Genomic DNA, 18,522 nt, shown 5'->3' on the forward strand with positions numbered 1-18,522 from the left:
CTCCGCCATATTCTCAAATTCTGTAAAAGTGGCACATTGAGCCAATCAGACTGGCCATGGCAGTTTCTTAGGCCAATCAGAGCTAACAAGGTGGCGAATTCGACATGTCCAGAGGAGCACTCAGACTGGAACGAAGCAAGCAGAGAGTTTACACATGAAAGGAAAATGCAAGCAGGACAGATTATTACTGGGACGAAGATATGTCTTAAATGATGTAATTTTATTTTCAGCCTGAGACTGCAAATAAGGGGTGGCCAAAACGTGACTTTAGACACAGTTTACACAATTCAAGATTAGGTATCATTGCTCCAAGAGGGCAGTGTTGTATTCAGGAAGAACTTCAAAAAGGATGTATTTTGCAAAAAAACACAGCACACCATAGACAGAGACAACGACACTTGCACAGGTGTCGTCGTCTCTGTCTTTGGTGTGCTGTCTCTTTTGCGCAATCCAGCCTTTTAGAATCAATGCACCACCTAGCCCCTAAACGTGTACTACTAGAAAGGACTTGCAAATCAGCATGAAAAACATGGATGTTGATGATCATTTCTTTAATATGCGTTCGTGCCCTCAGTCATTGTGGACACTAATTCACCTTGTTCACAATATGACAAGCAGTCACCAGTGTTGCGGAGTGGAAACCACCAACAATGAAGAATTCGTACAATTCCACAGGAAGGAATTCATCACAGCAAAGAAATAATCACTGTAAGCTAGTATGCTCTGCCTTGCTACTATGAACGTGGGAAGACGAAACGGGAAAACTTTTAAAAAGATTAAATAGATGACGATGAGGGCAGGAATAACACCACCACACTGGGCATCTCTCAGACATTCCTCCCCCCCACTCCACCAAGAGAGGGCTGTGCACACCACCGATCTCGGAGGCACATAACAATGACATCACAATTACACTACTGCATTATCGGCACTTCCGGGCTGCAGTTAATGCATAGACTTCCCGCACGCACACTGATCTGAATTTTTTCACTTCTTAGCACAAGTGAATGAAGCTTTCAGGTCTGTTACGAGGAATGAGGAAGCGAAGTTGCGTGTGTTAACAGCAGGTTGCGACGAATTTCGTTGGCCTTAATTTTCCTGATCGGCCAGACTCATTAACCCCAAGTTCCTTGCCGACAACAATCAATCAAAGCGGTGCACACAGAACTGAAGACTTTGTGTATGTCTGACCCTTACTGCCTACAAGCTTTCGTAGATTGGACATCACTTACAAGGCACTTGTGTATGGGGATGTGCTAAGTATATGCCTGCTCTGGTAGTATAATAATAATACACCTGAGGTTTTACGTGCCAAAACCACGATATGATTACGCATCACACCGGAATGGAGGGCTTCGGAAATTTTGACCATCTGGTGTTCTTTAACATGCACTGACATCGCACAGTAGAGATGCCCACAAAATAATTCGCAGCGATGGATTGGTGGCTGCTCGTCGGCGGAGCGCACCAGTGAAAAAGTAGTGCCAGGATCTGCACATGCGTGATATCCCTAGCTAGCTCGCCTCGCTCGCCACTGCATCTAAATAGATGTTGCCTAGCTCAAAAAAAAATAGAGTTGGTGCCTTTAATATTTTCACAGGGGGGCTGCGCGAATGCAATCTTTAAAACGCTATATGCAAGCTTGAGCATGCGGTGGAGCATACACACGCGTGCATGCGCTTTAATGGTCACCGGCGCCTTTCAAAGCGAAATGCCCAACTGGCTCATTAGTCGCAGAATGTGGCCGTGGTCGTCCGGCCGCTCGTTGTTGACCACACTTGTGGTCGCAAAAATCAGAAAACACCATACTGCACCTCTACCATTGAATAAACCATGTAAAAGTGAATCAGGCACCAAGTAACTATGAGTAATTCAAGAGTCCAAAGACAAATTAAAAATAATTAGGGTAATTAATAAGACCAAATACGGATATCACACATCACCTTTATTAAGGCGTGCTAAAGTGGATTATTAAGTCAAGAAATTTAATTACCAATAATTAAAAGTAATTAAGGGACGTGAAAAGTAATAGACTAATTAACATCAATTCGGCACTCTGTGATAAGACTGGTTCCACCAAATTCAGATAATTAAGATTTCATTGAAGTCCATTACCTAATAAGGGTTCATTAACTAAGAGTTCACAATTAAGAGTCAATTAAGGTCATGCCACAAGGATTACACGTGCGTTTAGGGATTACGCTGCACAGAGTGTGAGCACGCTATAGCCTACAGGTCCAAATCCCCTCTGATGTGTTGTCACAGCGCTGACAGGACAAACCGCATGTTCTTTTAACGCAAGGCAGTGCCTATCTAGATACACTAGAGAGCGAGGCTTGCTTGCTAGGGATGCCGCACACGCGTTGACCTATGGCTGTATTTTTCTACTGTGTGCTCCGCCGACGAGGGGTCACAAGTCTGGAGCTCCCAATTATTTTGTGGGCACCTGTACATGGACCTCTAGCATTTCGCCTGGCTGCTGTGGTAATACAGCCAGTTGTATCCACGTGTACCTTAAAGGGGTCATGAACCACATTTCCAAGTAAGGATGTAATGACCTCAGTATCGGAGTTTACTGCCTCCCGAATCAATTGCCGCAAAAATTTCTCGAATCCATCAAGAATGAGCGGAGTTACGGGGGTTTGGCGCACGCTCTCAGCGCTTTCTCTCTTTTCTCGTGCCGACGAGCGCACTGGAAGCTACACAGGGAGGGATGGCACGGGGGTAAGAAGTTACATCAGCGCGCGTCATGAAACGCGATCGCTCTCCCGCTGTGATTCGCATGCGCGAGTGCGGCTACCGTGTAAAGTTAGCAGACTGAGGAGTGCAGCGCAGGCAAGTGGCGGCACCCCGTGGCAAGAAGCACATCTGATCCGAAAGCCACTCTCGATTTATGTCGGCTATCGGCCTATGAGGATGCTATGTCTTTTGCGACGTGGCGAAGCAGATACGCGACGTCAACCAGCAGACGCCCCGCCCACCAACGAGAGTGAGAACCGGCCTCTGTTTGAAAAGAGGGCGCCTGAGAAAACAGCAACTTCGCGCTCGACTTGTTGCCTTTACGCAGCGCGCACGACTGCAATATTTGACTGAGCAGTTCATAGCCGTGTCAGCTTTCCGCAGGATGTGTTTTTTCAACAAGCCCAAGGGGTGCTTCATGACCCCTTTAACGTCCGAAACCCAATAGGTGCCTTAAAAGTACAAAATCTGTTGCCTTTTTGCCATGTGTCGGGTTTCTGTCACCATTTCATTACTATTTACAATCACTCCTGCCTATCGTGGAAGAAACGTAAGTTGCCGCTTAGAACACCAGCCGCACGTTTATAAACAACAGAAAGTCAAAGGTATGCATGTGTGCTGAACATGAACTATTCTTTTTTCAACCACCTTGTCTGAGAGCAGTCGGCAACCAAACTTCGAACAATTTGTCACTATTTTTGTGTTTCATGTGAGCACCTTCACGTTCTCACGCACACGCTCTCTGCAGCCAATTCTACTTTTCTTTTTTCAGGGGGGGACTACATTACGGTTTGCTTAGTGTATGCAAGCTGCTCGAGTCTGGCATTTCCAGAACACCAGCAACACCGAGAATGTTCGACAGCGTGCTTTCATACAGCGTGGAGAAGCGATCTCCCTGGCCTTCATTTAACGTGCCCTAGCGCGGCACGTCCTCCGACAGGTTCCCCACTGGCATGGTGTAAATGTCTACGTACTATATTAAGGCTTGCTTAGCGTATGCAAGCTGTTTGAGTCTGGCGTTTCCAGAACCCCGGCAACACCAAGAATGTTCGACGGCGCGCTTTCATACAGCGCAGAGGAGTGATCTCTCCGGCCTTCGTTTAACGCGCCGTAGCGCGGCACATCCTCCAACAAGTTCCCCACCGGCGTGGTGTAAATGTCTCCGTCGGAATCCGGGTGCTTCCGCCGCAGGTGAGTCTTGGCATTGTCCAGCCGCGAAAACGTCCTGCCACACACCGAACAGACATGTGGCTTCTCCGTCTCGTGCGAGAGCATGTGCCGACCGAGCACGGCGCGCCGCACGAAGCCGCGGCCAGCACTGCGGGCACACGTGAGACTTCTCGGCGTTGCCGTGCACGTTGTTCCGGTGGTAGTCAAGGTGCGAGAGGAGCACGAACCGCTTGCCGCACTCCATGCACTCGTGTGGCCTCTCGCCGCTGTGGCTCTTGAGGTGCACGTGCAGCTGGGAACGCTGGACGAACCCTTTGTGGCACAGGTGGCACACGAATGGCTTCACGCCGTTGTGAGTGCGCTCGTGCGCGTCCACGTCGTGCCTGCGTATAAAGCCGTTCGACTGACACAGCCATCCGCTGTTGAAGCTCGCCACAACGAAGTCGCATTTGATACAGAGACAGCTACGTTACGTCCAACATTCGATAAAGGGCCACAACATTCGTTCAAGATGGATTCGTTAAAAGGGCCAGTAAAGCAAACCCACAGTCAAAATTTGTGGTGAAGAAATAACTGCGCACTTATACTATGTGAACGTGCTGCCTCTAGAATTTTGCGAATAAGTGCAGTTAATAAGGAAGTTACGGGGTATAGAACATACCACTTCAGCTGGTTTTGATTTCTTGCTCGGCCTTCCCATCCCTCATTGCCATGAAGAGGGGTAGAGGTGAGAAGAGGGGCAACGTAACACGACGTCAGCAATTACATCGTCGGCATGCAGTTAATGACCGAGCGAGGCTTTCTCCACATGTCACTCAAGTCAGAGAAGCGCGGTGAGGAAGCACATTGCGAGGAGTACGGGACACTGGCGAGGTAAACAAATATGCGACACGCTAGACAACAGGGCGGCCAAAACAGCATCGCCACAGGACCAAGGCGTCGTTTCACAGTGCAGAGGACCAATCGACAAAGTCGGTGCTACGTAAAGTCGCCCATGCGCAACATTACGTCAATTCGCGGGCTAAGGGGACTGAACAGGCACTGGAAAGGGCTGCGGGAATTGTCTTTCGAAATGGAGCATCTGCATGGCGTGCAGCACTGTGATATTAACAAAATGTGATCGCCGCGACCTTCTGCACGAATCGGCGAGCTAGTTTGAGAGGTGTAAGAAAGTTTGTGGAGCCTTTTTTTGGCCCTTTAAAGACGAGTGTTACACCGTAATAGCAATAAGACAATCTCTCACTAAATTCTGATTTTCTATGTCCAACAGCTTGTAAAAGTACATCTGACAATTATCTATACCTAATCACTCATTAAATACCCCGATTCATTATATCCGTGTTCGTTATACTGAGGTTCAAATACACGTACTATAACTATATTCCCACAAGTCTATTTTACTCAACTAAAGAGCTTGTTACAGCTTACCTTCTATTACTAGAGTAGGGGCACAGGGCGCACTGATGCCTTCCTTGGGGCTTCTCCGTATGCGTCAACAGCCTGTGCCTATTTAGGTGCTCTACTGCCGCGAAGCAATCGCCACACATCTCGCAACAGAAGACCGGCACAGGCACGGAAGTGCTTTTGTTGGCTTTATCTTTAACCTCTGGAATGTAAAGAGTATCACGGTTCTTTTCGTGCCTCGCAGCAAAATTTTTTACGAAGAAAAATAAAATGGCAATGCAACGCACTGTTGACGATGGATGGATCCCACCAGCAACGCAGGGTTCCCGACGAATTCGATTCGGCCACATTACCTGCGAGCGGCCCCGTGATGGGCATGTTACCTGTAAAAGGTAGCGGTGTTGTAATTTACTGAGATGGCAAACGAAAGGATTTCATATATACTGCATATGAATGCGTAACATTTCTCCAATTCTAAATATGTGCGAGATACAAATTTCAACCTTGAAAAATATAGCTCGAGAGAGAGAGAGCGTAGTATCTCAGGTGTCCAATGACTGAGGCGACTACTTGTTCACCTTTCCTCAAACAGCCAATCAGAGCGCACTGAAAGCGACAGCTTGGTGATATATCCAAATTTTATCATCTTATAATACAGCCCCAACTAGCTCATGCACGCATGCACGTGGCATGTGTGCACCACTAGAGCATGCACATGGCCACAGCGTTGACAACTGCGGGAGAGCGGAAAAAAGCAGTCAACACAACTCATGACATTATGTGGTTGTTGGTTGTTTACAACCAAACCAAGTTGATTTAGGTGTCATGAGGTGCTTCGTTTGCCGCAAAATTGTGCGACATATTTTAGTATTGATTTTAGATATGTTCTAAGCTACAGTTAAAACTAGATCAAACGAAACCAAATTTTACGAATTTCCCGATCTATCGAAGGAATTCCCATTCAACGGCTGGTTCCCATAGGGTTCAATGTAGCACTCAACTCGAATTTAACGTAGCTACAGCATGGCACTAAACCTGATTTAATGAAGATAAATCAGGTTTAGTGCCATGGTAGCTATGTTAATGCCATGGTAACTACGTTTAGTGCCATGGTAGCTACCTGCCATGGCACTAAACGGGGATAAATGAGTAAAAAGTTGAGTTTTTTCGGGAAATGAGTAAATAATGCAGTGATTTATTTCTAATTTTGGCACAGGCAGGTTTCTCTTTGAACGTGCGCTGTAACGCTATCGCTTTTAAACACATAGGCCCTCGTGATGACCCTAGTTTAATTTTGACGAAGCTGCACGCCACGCCTGTGCATGGAACAACTGGCTCGACAGTCGGCAGCACTCTTACGTACCAAACGGCGCTAGGAGCTGTGGTGGTTTGTTGTCCCTGTATATGCTCCCACAAAAGACACGGTGGTTGCTTTTGTTACTTAATGGCTTGTGCAGCAGATGGCGCTGATAGCCTCCTTGCATCTTTCTTACTCTGCCTGCTTGCACAACCACTGCATCCATTCTCCCCATCTTTGCATAATGGCAGCTTGTCATAGCTTCACGTGACCATCTACCTCGCCTGCATGTTCTGGACATGGGAAGTTCCATGTCAGGCCTGCCCTCACGGACTTTTCACACAAGTAGGTGTGTGTTCGTGGCGTATAAAATGCTGCGGTAGCTTTCGGGTGTCGCTACGTCACAATTTCAGATTTCTAAAGACCAAACTATCTCTTTCTCGATTTTACGAACTTCCCGATTTAATTGAACAACTCGGGCACGGCCATCGCTATGTTAAATAGAGTTTATAAGCCATTGATATTTTCTAGGTGACGTCCGTCTCACAAGTTATCGCATCACACCTTCAAAACTTTGTGTCAGCGCAGAAACACAGCATACTTAACACATTAACTGCTTTAAAACAAGACTTGTTCATGGCTATGGGCAGTTCTGAGACCTGTACAGGTGCAATTATAGATGTAAACAGCAAATGTAGTCGTGCAAAATGAACTCAACGCACTGTTCATCGCAGATGGATCCCACCAACAGTTCATGAACCCGGGCGAATTCGGCCCAGCCATGGTAGCATTACCTGTAAAAAAGCAGCATAAACAGGATTAGCCTGGCGACATAAGTAATTGGAGTAATAAGTTAATGCTTGTGTGATGTTTTGCCGATAACATACTGGCACAACCGTAATGTATTTGGTGCAATAAATGCATTCTCGAAAGCACTATGCATTCAGTGTGGTAGGCTGACACAACTGTTTGGCAAACTATAGCTGTCATGGGTTGCAGTTGATGTCCTTTTTTTTTTTTCACTAACACTCTACATTTTAAAGTTACAATTTCCTTATGGAGTTCCACAAGTTCAGACAACATGGCTCGTGGTGGTGGTTGAATTACCAACAGGAGGGTGGCTGGCACAAGTGATGACATCAACGAACCATCTCAGTGGAATGGAGACGTGTCAAAAGTTCCTGGGTTTTACGTTCCAAGACCACAATATTACGAAGCACACCTTAGTGTGGAACTACGGAATAATTTTGACCGTCTACGATTTTCAAACATGCACCTAAATCTAAGCACGCAGGTGTTTTTGCGTTCCTCTCCCACTGAAATGCGGCCGCCACTGTCGGCAATCAAACCCTTGTCCTCAAGCTTACCAGTCTGACACATTAGCCACTAAGCCACCATGGCAGATGCGGCATGTACCTTAAACACCACACCGTGCAGCCAGCGCTCCGCGGAGCGCCTTTCGCGGGTGCTTGGGGAACTAGCGTGCAAGCGCAGTGACAGCTGTAGGTGGGGCCTTCGCCGCGTCGTCTGCTAACACGCGGCGGCTCCGCCGAATCACGCTTGCTTTGCAGTGAAGCTGACTTCGCTCTTGCTATGTGCATGCAATTCAAGAATCAGGCACGGTTCTCGAGAAGCGCAGCGACTGCTCCTTGTTCCGTGCAGCTTTTGCTCCTAGTGTTTTCTTTCTTTTCTGCATGCGATCTCATGCGCAATAAACCTCAGCCCGTGCATGAGTAAGATCGCCAAGCTACGCTGGCACTCCCACAACTAAGCTACTCAGCTGCTTTGTGCCCAGTAGCCACAATATTCCCGCTGCTCACGCGATTGTTTTTGATCAGCCTGATCAGATAGAGTTATTTCTCCCAAGGGGAACCAAAGATGAGTAAAGATCTGCCAATTTGCGATCCAATAATGTGCGGTAAAGCTACCCTACGTTCAAGAAAGTTCAGAGCACAAAATGACCCAACACAAATGACAAGGCATAGGTAACGTGACATCATGCAAGTGTTGAATAAACAACAAAATGCGGATAACAAGACAGCACATGAATGACACGTACGCATGACAAAGATGACCTAAAATGGATGGCATGACATGAATGACATGCCACTGCAGAATTTAAAGTTCAATTTCTGGTGTCAATGTCATTCACAATCCCAGAGAGCATGTGTCGTAATTTTGCTATGATGCTTGAGTGGCTTGGATCGAACAGGTACTTACCGGGACGGCCAAACAGTGAAGGGCCGTAGGAGCCCTCGGTTGTAATGCCAAGCTCCGCCATTTCACTCTTGGGAGAGTAGGGTCCCAGATTAGCGTCACTCGAATCTGCACCAACAAATACAGCAAATGTGCAAACACTTAAAGAGATCACGCTGCTGGAACAGTTGGCAAAAGACAGAAAAATGTGGGCAGCTTGCACTAGTAGTGCAAGGCTGGACCAACTTGAACGTAAACGTTAGGCAGAAGTCTGTCTGGTTGGGAAGGTAAACTGAGAAAAGCTTTTATTTTAACTAACTCCAACTAATGTTAAGTAAAAAACGTAAAACCCGACGTTTCGGAACCAGCCCAGAGCCTTCCTCAAGGGGGACTGCGGCAGCGTTGCAGAGGCGTCTTGCAGACACTCGTGCAGTGGTCATTGGCCCAACGCTTTGCCACAGAGCATAGTCTGTGCGCATACACCGGGGGGAGGGTTCAGAGGGAACGACTCAGATTTTGTGCAGTTCCCTGAATATGCCACAACTCGAGCTGGTCTCCAGTGGGGCTGTTTTGGTTGGAGTTAGTTAAAACAAATGGTTTTCTCAGTCAACGCTGGACTAAAAGCGGAGCTTGTGGCCGACCTAGCAATGTCTTAATTAGCAAGTCCTAATTAGCAAGGTCTTAATTAGCGTGATTCTAGTTAGCATGGTTTTCATTAGCAAGGTCCTCACTCTCTCTCTGTTCCTGCTTATTTTTTTCTCTCCCTTCTCTTTTCATTTATCTGTTCTGTGCTTCTCTTTTGTTTTCTTCAGAAGGCACACGAATTGAAGAAACACCTACATTGGACATCATCATGTCAACCTCAACAATGGGTGTGCTGGCCACAGGCCTCATTATCTGCCAAATTACTAGGCAATAAAAAAAGTGCGCTACAACTATCCTCATTTCTCGAACGTACATCGGCAAGAGCAAACTGTCTTTATCTATAGTCAATCCTAAGATGAAGAAGAGGAAGAAGAGAGAGAGCGCTGCCCGAGTTATCGCAGCGTAGTTTTCTCGTCACACAAACCGGTAGAACGAAATGATTAAACAGTGCCACTGTTAACAAAAATGTGGGGCAGCTATGCACTAGTGGTGCAACGACTGAAGAAGCAGCGAAGCTGGTGGCACTGCCCTCCTCCTCCTCCTCCTCACCCTCCTTTCGCCCCCCTTGCTATACTATACTATATATGGCCACGCTTGCTCTTTTTTTTCTATCTCTTTCTTGTATCTGTTTCTTCCTATCTCATCCTCTCTCTGTCTATTTTTTTCTGTATTTCTATTTTCTTTTCTCTTCCCTTTCTTTCATGGCACATACTAAGGATGCCTAGGGTAAGCGCCAGCAAGTATTTTCTAGAATTTATAAGTTATTGATCGATTATTCATTGGCTATCGACTGGTTATCACAAAGCATCAGTCATGCATTTTTTGGGTCAGGCTATGGTCATGCAAGCATTTTCTGTAATGGATTAGTTATTGATTGACTATCTATTAGCTACTGATTGGCTATTGAGTGGTTATACCAAGGTATCGGTCGTGCATTTGGGTCAGGCTAAGGTCATCAAGCATCTTCTAGAATTCATCGGTTATTGATAGAATATCGATTAGCTATTGACTGGTTATTGATTAGCTATCACTCGGCTTTGGACATTATTTGGGCCATCCAAAGCACATCCGAGCATTTTCTAGAGTTTATTGGTTATTGGTCGATTACTACACTAAGCAGCTTGGAACATATCCGCTTTCAGTGGCACATACCCGCCAAGTTGTTGTGAACGCCGGACGCAGAATGGAAAATCTTAAACAGCTCCGCTGTTAAATATAAATAGGTTCTCATGCATACCAAACTAGCACAAATGCATACACACAGATGCTGCAGTCCCACTTGTGTATGCATGTATTTTGATTGCAGTCATTTGTTTTGCGCAAGAATCAACTTGTACATTGTCATCTCAATTTACTGCCCTAAAGGAATGTAGATACAAACATCTTCTACGATAATTTTATTTTTCTGTGTAGAAGGCCGTTCATAGGGGCTGTGATAACAACAGGTGTTTGCACAAATGTATCCGCAGTAATTTATATTACACAATTTATATGCCGCCAGTTCACAATTTCAAAAATCCCACCAAAACCTGAGTGACAAAACAGAGGAGTGTCACATGATGGCAAAACTATGCAGACCACGAACAAAGCTCTGACTACCGTAAAATGCCGTGCAAGCGCCCCCCTTTGGTGAAGGCGCTTGCTCGGTCCCGGACTGAAATTCAAGATGGCGGCGGGAGAACCGCTAAAAATAAACAATGCCCATCCATGTTTATAATGAAATGCTTTATTTATTTACTGTTTCTATTCCCCCTCGTCACTTTCAAACCATTGAAGCAGCGACCGGTTTGACCAATATAGGACCGGCCACATGACAACAGAATTTCATAAACAACCTTAGATACGCATTCAGTGTACTCATTCTTGTGGTTCTTTTTACACAACCGATGCTCGTCTTGAAAAAAAAAGTGGCCACAGGGGAGGAGGGGGAGGGGGGGGGGCGTTTGCTCAGTCGCTGGCGCCTATTTCAGATCTCCCGAAAAAGTGGAGGGGCGCTTGCTCGGGTGGGGGCGCTTGCTCGGCATTTTACGGTATTGTACCCTGCATTCATGCACCGAGAGGAAAAGATATCATTGAGCAGAAATTGTCGTAATCATTGTCAGATGACAGTACAATTTTGCAATCGAATGCACTGCGGTGCGTTTCATCATACCGTGGCGTGGAATCGGACGACTGGCATGTGGCAGAACTCTGCTCATGCATACTGCTTTAGCAGAGTTCAAGAATAATTGAAACTGCTTCAAAATGCGCTATCTGGGTTTCACTACTATCCATCAGTCAACCTGACGCAGTACAACACTGGTGAGCACCAGGCGCTCGCAGAGCTTGGCCATGCTTTAGAACAAGTACTTGTCTGCTGCATAGTTACCGTGGGCACAATAAGGTGCCGCAGTGGTGGTCTCGTGATTACTTGTGATCATACCGGACTGTAGTTTTTTGTTTTTAGAAATTGAGTTGAGGCACTTTATCAGGAGATTTATGGCCGCGATCGTACAATTGGGAATACAGGTCAGGAATCGCGAGTCTCCCGGGCAAATCAGGAGAGTTGGCAGGCATGTAACCGTGACTAGCCACCAAAATTTGATTTTAGAATTTTCGGCGCTAATGGTCTTTTATGCTTTTCTGGGCACCATGCAGAAAGCGGCATTCCAATCACCAAAAGTTTTTCATCAATGGACCATTCTTTCAGCAACAACTTTTGCTCAAGAGACGAAGCATCGTGCCATACTTTGAAAACCCGCGCAAAATGATGGAGACACACAGGAAAAGAAGCACAGAGTACAAGTGCTGTTAGACAGCACTCGTCCTGTGTCCTTCTTTTCCTGTGCACCTCAGTCGCTCTTGCGCTGGTTTTTTAAGTATGCATCAATTCCAACTTGCCCACATTTCTACCTTACTGCACCACACCCAGTCCAAACATTTTTCACTCGTAAATCTTCCATCAGAGTGCTGTGAATTTCCCAAACCAAGTGTTTCTTATATCATACTAACAGATACCTTTCAGCAATCAGTGATAGCACCAGAGAACACACACAATTGATGATGTAATTTCTGCAAGCAGCGAAGGGCATACATCATTCTGATCATATGTAATCACTGAGATTTTCATGGGCATTCATAAAGAAAGAAACAGCTGTTTAAAATAGACAAATTTCAGGCAATACAAAGGAGCGACCAACGAACTGAGCAGGTACTCACCAATGTGGGTCGGAAAATAGCCGTCCGAGCAGTCGACCGCACAGACAATTTCCTCAGGCTCGCGCTTTGGCAGCAAGAGGCCAATCTCATCATTAATTGGGGCCGGACCTACAAGAGAGAACACATTTTCAAGCTCCACAGCATCTGCAATCAAATGCTTGCTTCTGTGTGAGTGAGGATAGTTTCTTTTTATTCAATCTGGCGTCAACTCTTGGACTGTGCACAAACTATAACCGAGTTAATAATAATAATTGCTGAGATTTTACATAACAGTATGATTATGACAGACGCTGTAGTGGAGGGCTCCGAAAATTTTGATCACCTGAGGTTTCTTTAACGTGCACCTAAATGTAAGCACATGGGCTTCTTGCACTTTGCCTACATCAAAATGCTGCCGCCGCGGCTGAGATTCGGTCCCGCGACCTTTGGGTAAGCAGTTGAGCACCGTAACAAGGCCACCACAGCAGGTAGTATATCACTGAGATAGAAGTAAAACATACTGCATATTTGATGAGAAAACGTGCTCACTGCCTACATTTGAGACTTACTCTGTCGTACAAATGGATCGGGTATCTCATGTGACTTAAATGCAAAGAGTACATGCACATATTCGCTCATTTCAATGTGTTGCGACACCGAAGGGCTATCGCAGGAGTGCACATTTGACATGAGAAGATGAGGACATGCATGCGACAGGCACATGCGCCGACTTAAATGACCCCCAGACACCAAAATTTTAAGCATTTCAGTATTGCAAAATTTCGGTATTGCAAAGCATACACAACACCACATAGAGTGGCACATGATGGAGCCTACCATCCCTCGCCTCCCTCATCTCTTGTTAGGCTGCTTTCTATACTCTGTTACAACATAAAAAGAAATGCAAGCTCTGCCCACAGAACCATGCCACACCTGCCCTCCACATGTGAAAGACAGTCGTGCTAGCTGGTTTCCGCTCAAACCGCAAGTACGTTTTCCTGGCTAATGTAAATACTACGCATATAAAAGAGCTAATGGCTTGTCGTTACCACATAAAACATTACGTTTGGCCGAGTAGCGATGTTAGAATCCCTGATAAAATTTACAATAAAGTTCAAGTTTCTGACCTAAAACCAGCCACACAAACGTGTGTATGTATGGGAAAGTCGACCGTCTGAAACAACAAGTGCATGATGTCACAAAAATGAGTAAGTCCTACTGGATGGAGCATTTGCGCGAATTCTCTGCGGGAGGGACAGTGATGGCTGTGGGCGGAGCTGACATTAATGCTTTTAAGGGTATGAGGCATTATAGCATTATAGGCATAATATTATAGCATTATAGCATATAGGCATAGTAGCATTATAGGGCCCCCTTCACATCGCCTTCTCATTCCCTACCCATGCTTCACTTCTCGGTAGACACCTAAGCTGTGCCATGGGGGAAGGAATGCTTGTGTGCAGGACACTGGTCATTGTAAGCTCCCTTAGAGCGACGCGAGCTTTTTGTGTATGCACTCTTTAGTACAGTAAACTACTCATGCAGCTAAGTATAGAACTGAAGTGCCACAACCCTCTGATGACAACGAATGCATAGTGATTCAATTTTCAGCGGCTTGAATTTGGCAGGGACTTACAGGAGGATTCCGACAGTGATGCAGCATTAAAGCTGTCGACTTCACAGATGACCTCCTCACTCTTGGGCTCTTGTGTACGAGCTCCATCATTGTTATCCCTTCGGTCAGCCTCTGCAAAAGAAAGAGACAAAAGTTATGGATGACCTGCACGTACCAAAAAGTTTCCAAAAGTGTAGCCAAACAGAACTGGAATGCCTCTCTCCTAGACGGAGACATAATAGCATTGATAGTAGCGCTTGTGGTGTACCCTTCTTTTCTGTGTCCGTGTGTCAGTGTGCGCTAAAATAAGTTACGATGGAGACATAAAGGTTTCTTGACTAAAACAGCACATTGTGGTAAACTACCACGTGCATTCCTACTCTTTCGAAAAGTGGCTGCCACAGCTGGGGATCAAACCCATGACCTTAAATTTAGCAGTGGACCATTGTGGAAAGTGATCAGTAACTGCTGCAGTACCATTATTTGCTGCATTACTGTTCAACCCCTGACCCTCCACTGAAATGTGACATAACTGCCACTAATAAGGCACAAACACAAGGGAGGGAAGAAAGAAACACAAACATGAGGATGCGGCCGGTACTTCCTACAAAATTTATGCATGTACAGTGAAACACCAATTAAAAGGCTTTTATTAGTTCACAAGCCATCCAGTAGGTGGACCTGCCAAGTATCTTTACCTCACGAAACCACAGTTTCCACTTACAGACCTTGCAACATGCAGGCAGATGCACAAGTTCATTCTTCTTTAGATTTAAATCATGTTCCTGGGTTCGTTCATTAAGGCTGCAGCCAGTCTGCTCACCAGAGTGCTTGCCACATGTCAGCATTGTCTGGTACATAACTCAGTCTCACATTTGTATTTCTTTCCTGGTTTGTGTGTGTCTTATTAGCAGCAATAAAGTCTTGCAGAAAGTACCATCGATGCCATAAGGCATGATCTTTTTGAAGCATGCTTCTTCATCGGAATTTTCACTTCTTCCAAAGACAATGCCGCCTTTTTAAACATCGGCATTTGATGTCACTGTCACCATGCTGTGACACCCTGGTGCACCAATTTAACCCCGTAATGCCCGAACACAGCTGAATATGAGGAATTAAAACAGCACGTTCAACTTTATTTGTGGCTTGGGCAAAAACACATAAACCGGCATAGCCACTCCCAAGAACACTGACTTGTGCTCATTCCACGCCCATTTCAGAAAGTGTGAGATGATGTCTTATTATGTCGTATTAGTATTAGGGTACAAACTGTAGGTGAGGTGGATGCATCTATGTATGTGATTTTAAACCTTTAATGCTTTCCCCTATTTGGAATGTGTTATGAAAGTTATTAATGTGCGTTATGCAGTGGTTTGTCATGAAGCGTATATCATTTATTTTACTGCCACATTATCTGAGTATTGCAATCACTTGTGCGAATGTCTTCTTTATTTTTTCATGTATTGTATAACTGTCATGCTTTGTATAAACTGTATCGCTATATTATACAAAGCGTATAGTGTGCCAGTGGGGTGACTGCCAAGAAGCGTGAGTAGAAATGACTGTAACTCAAGTAAGCGTCACTGGGAGTGGGCCGGAACCTGAGTGCCCGCTAGTGCGAGTGTATGAGTAATCGTCAAACGCATAGCAAAAAGTGAGTATCTGCTTATTCTGATGACCTAAATGAAGAAGGGAACCGATCAAACGCTGAATTCACATTTGTGTTGAAAATTCAACGGCGATTAATTAGTCATTTGTTTTCTGAGCTAGCAGTGGGATCATTTGGGACGTCGTCCTCGACTATAAGTAAGCGAACAAGGTACCAGCAGCAGTTAGTCGGTTAGTACGGTGCGACGACACAACTTTAACGTTCCCTCGGTAAAATATGCATAGTCTTGCAGTGCTCACGAGCACAGCGGCCTTCACAAACACGCACAAACAGATAATGATCACGAACGTGTATGTATACTGTGGGGAGGTGACTTTAAAACCAGTCTTCGCTGGTGCCGACAAAGAGCTCCCGTATTACAGTTAGCATCAGCTTTCGCTATGCATATTACCTGCCTGCATGCGTTACTAGGCAAGCGCATTATTCTTCGCAACGGAAGCTAGTCAAACAGCGGCGAAAAGAACACTGTGACAGCGGGTGCACACGACTTCACGTAGCACGCGCACACACGAAATACGCTGAGCGGGAGAGTGCGGATGAGGAAGCAAGCTTTACTGTCAAACGTGTAAAGTCGGTCGCACGACTGAGAACAACTTACCGTCAGCGTCATTTCTTGCTTCGCCACCTCTGTCATGTTCTGCTTCGTCCATGAGCATCGATAAAAGCATAATAAAGGCGCTGCCATTATTGATGTTTACAGCAACTAGGCTGCCGATAAATATGGTTTCGGTTCCGGTTTTTCCGCCATTCTTGTTTGGCAGAGACTGCTGCGCCGCGCGGTGCACGAGCCGCTCCCACACAGAAACGACTCCTGCACCGCACGGAAGTGACGTCATGCGTTTTCCGGTTAGGCGCGCCGTTTGAATATGCCGTGAATTCGCCGAGTCGGCAAGCGAGTATGCCTCCCCATCGGCCTGACGTCAGCCGGACTTGCTGCTGCTGCGCTGCTGGTGGTCCTGTCTACAGGCCCTTTGATATTGGATGTTTGATGATCAGATGCAGCTGGCTGCATAGGTTTCGCCGGCATCCGCGTCAGGAATGTTGCACGACTTATCAAGGCTCGGATGACAGGACGTGGTCTCAAACTGAGTCACTGGGCGCCTAGATTTCGCGAACGGCTCGTGGTGACGTACTATATCGCGATGGAAAGAAACGCGAACTGCGTAAAGCGTGGCTTTCGGCACAGTCGAACTTCAGCATGCTTTGAATATCGCTGGGCGAATCTGTGCTTTCGGCGGGCGTCACTGTAGCGCTAGAATATTGCTCCGGCTGGCGCTATCGCATTGCGTGTGTCTCCCTAGTACAAGACATGACTGATAGATGATAACCATAACAAATAATGATGGACAAGTTTCCTGCCATCATCTTTTTTAGCAGCTAGCACTAGCAGTCAACTGTTTCTCTTCGCCTCTTGTAGCCACGCCGAATATGCAACGCGAAATCTTATGTCGCTCAGTGTACCGTTGGTACCGTCACCGCCTCACGAAGTAATCGGCAGACTAAGTCGCTTCAAAATACTGAAGTGTCGCCGTGATGCTCTAGGTTGCACTGTACTCTAGGCGATCAGCACTTGATAAACGATGCCCAATGGCAACAGCCGACTGCGTTAGCCCACCTACCTACAAAACAGTGCCGCACAGTTTGTCTGCCTTGCTGAATGACACGGCCGGCGACAGCACAGCATGATTTACCTAGCAACGGATGAACGGCCGCTACGTGTTCGCACTTTGCGAAAAACCTACAGTGCAGGAGCATTGGCCATCGGAGATCACAGGCTTAGTAAAAACACTTCGCAGCCGCACTGGGATTTCTTGTGCGCCTGGACGTTCACACGAACTGTGCACCAACATTTATTTCATCGTCAACCTTACCCTTCGCGACAAGCAAAATGAGGTACTCGGTTGCAAGGACAATTTCACCCTCGACAACACCACGTTTTTACATCGCAAACTAGAAAATGCAGTACTTCCAACAGCAACGCAACAATCCGCACATCGATTTTCTCGCGGCTGCTATGTTTGCCTGCTGTTACCTTTCGCAGCGCCCTCTGGATTTAAGGTGGTTGCGATATGTCATTAACAAATGTACATTAAATAAGTCGTCAAACACGTTTTGTTTAATATTTTTGTAGGTTTAACACATTACAAAGTAATAATCTGGCCATTTGAGTTGTTTTAAGTTTACTTTAACGAGGTGACGTCACTTCCGTGCGGTGCAGGAGCCAGTTCTGTGTGGGATCGGCTCCTGCACCGCGCGGCGCACGAGACGCTGCCTTTTGAAAAACGGCGCGTCGCAGCAGAATATGGTTAGGAAGAACGGCAAGCTGTCTCAAATAATCGAATGGACCGCTTATTCTTTGCGTTTGGCGTGTACTGCTTATCTTCTTTTGCGCTGTATATGTACCCAAGAAAACCGCAAATTCCACTTTGTCTTTCACTTTACAGCTTAAAACTAGGCGGCAGCCACTGCGGGGTTACTTCCAGCAGACAAGCGCACGAGTTCTTTGCACTTCTCCCGAATTTAAAAAAGAAACAGATAAGCACTACACACCAAACGCAAAGAATAAGCGGTCCATTCGGGCATTTGAGGGAGAGAGAGACTTGAGATTTG

General features: G+C 46.1%; 1 protein-coding gene across 2 annotated transcripts; it reads right to left on the bottom strand.

Moving 5' to 3' along the window:
• Nucleotides 1-437: 437 nt before the first annotated feature.
• On the bottom strand, nt 438-16,579 carry LOC119377985 (zinc finger protein with KRAB and SCAN domains 5). Of its 2 annotated transcripts, none has more exons than XM_037647254.2 (8): nt 16,511-16,579; nt 14,265-14,375; nt 12,650-12,757; nt 8,831-8,935; nt 7,333-7,404; nt 5,601-5,696; nt 5,338-5,515; nt 438-4,292 (listed from the first exon to the last, which is right to left on the bottom strand). In XM_037647254.2, the coding sequence occupies exons 1-8, from the start codon at nt 16,566-16,568 to the stop codon at nt 3,803-3,805; spliced, it is 1,218 nt and encodes a 405-aa protein (XP_037503182.2). In that variant the 5' UTR covers nt 16,569-16,579; the 3' UTR covers nt 438-3,802. The 2 variants fall into 2 exon arrangements, with proteins under 2 accessions (XP_037503182.2, XP_037503183.1); XM_037647255.2 differs by lacking the exon at nt 16,511-16,579 and adding an exon at nt 16,304-16,336.
• Nucleotides 16,580-18,522: the final 1,943 nt, after the last annotated feature.

The sequence above is a fragment of the Rhipicephalus sanguineus genome, unplaced genomic scaffold, assembly GCF_013339695.2.
Source record: "Rhipicephalus sanguineus isolate Rsan-2018 unplaced genomic scaffold, BIME_Rsan_1.4 Seq65, whole genome shotgun sequence".
Lineage (NCBI taxonomy): Eukaryota > Metazoa > Arthropoda > Arachnida > Ixodida > Ixodidae > Rhipicephalus > Rhipicephalus sanguineus.

Bases quoted from the DNA above. Each gene is read 5' to 3' on its own strand.
- LOC119377985 (XM_037647254.2), bottom strand. From the start codon at position 16,568: ATGCTCATGGACGAAGCAGAACATGACAGAGGTGGCGAAGCAAGAAAT. The intron at 14,376-16,510 runs GTAAGTTGTTCT...TTTCTTTTGCAG, and splicing joins AGCAAGAAATGACGCTGACG to AGGCTGACCGAAGGGATAAC. The intron at 12,758-14,264 runs GTAAGTCCCTGC...TCTCTCTTGTAG, and splicing joins ATCACTGTCGGAATCCTCCT to GTCCGGCCCCAATTAATGAT.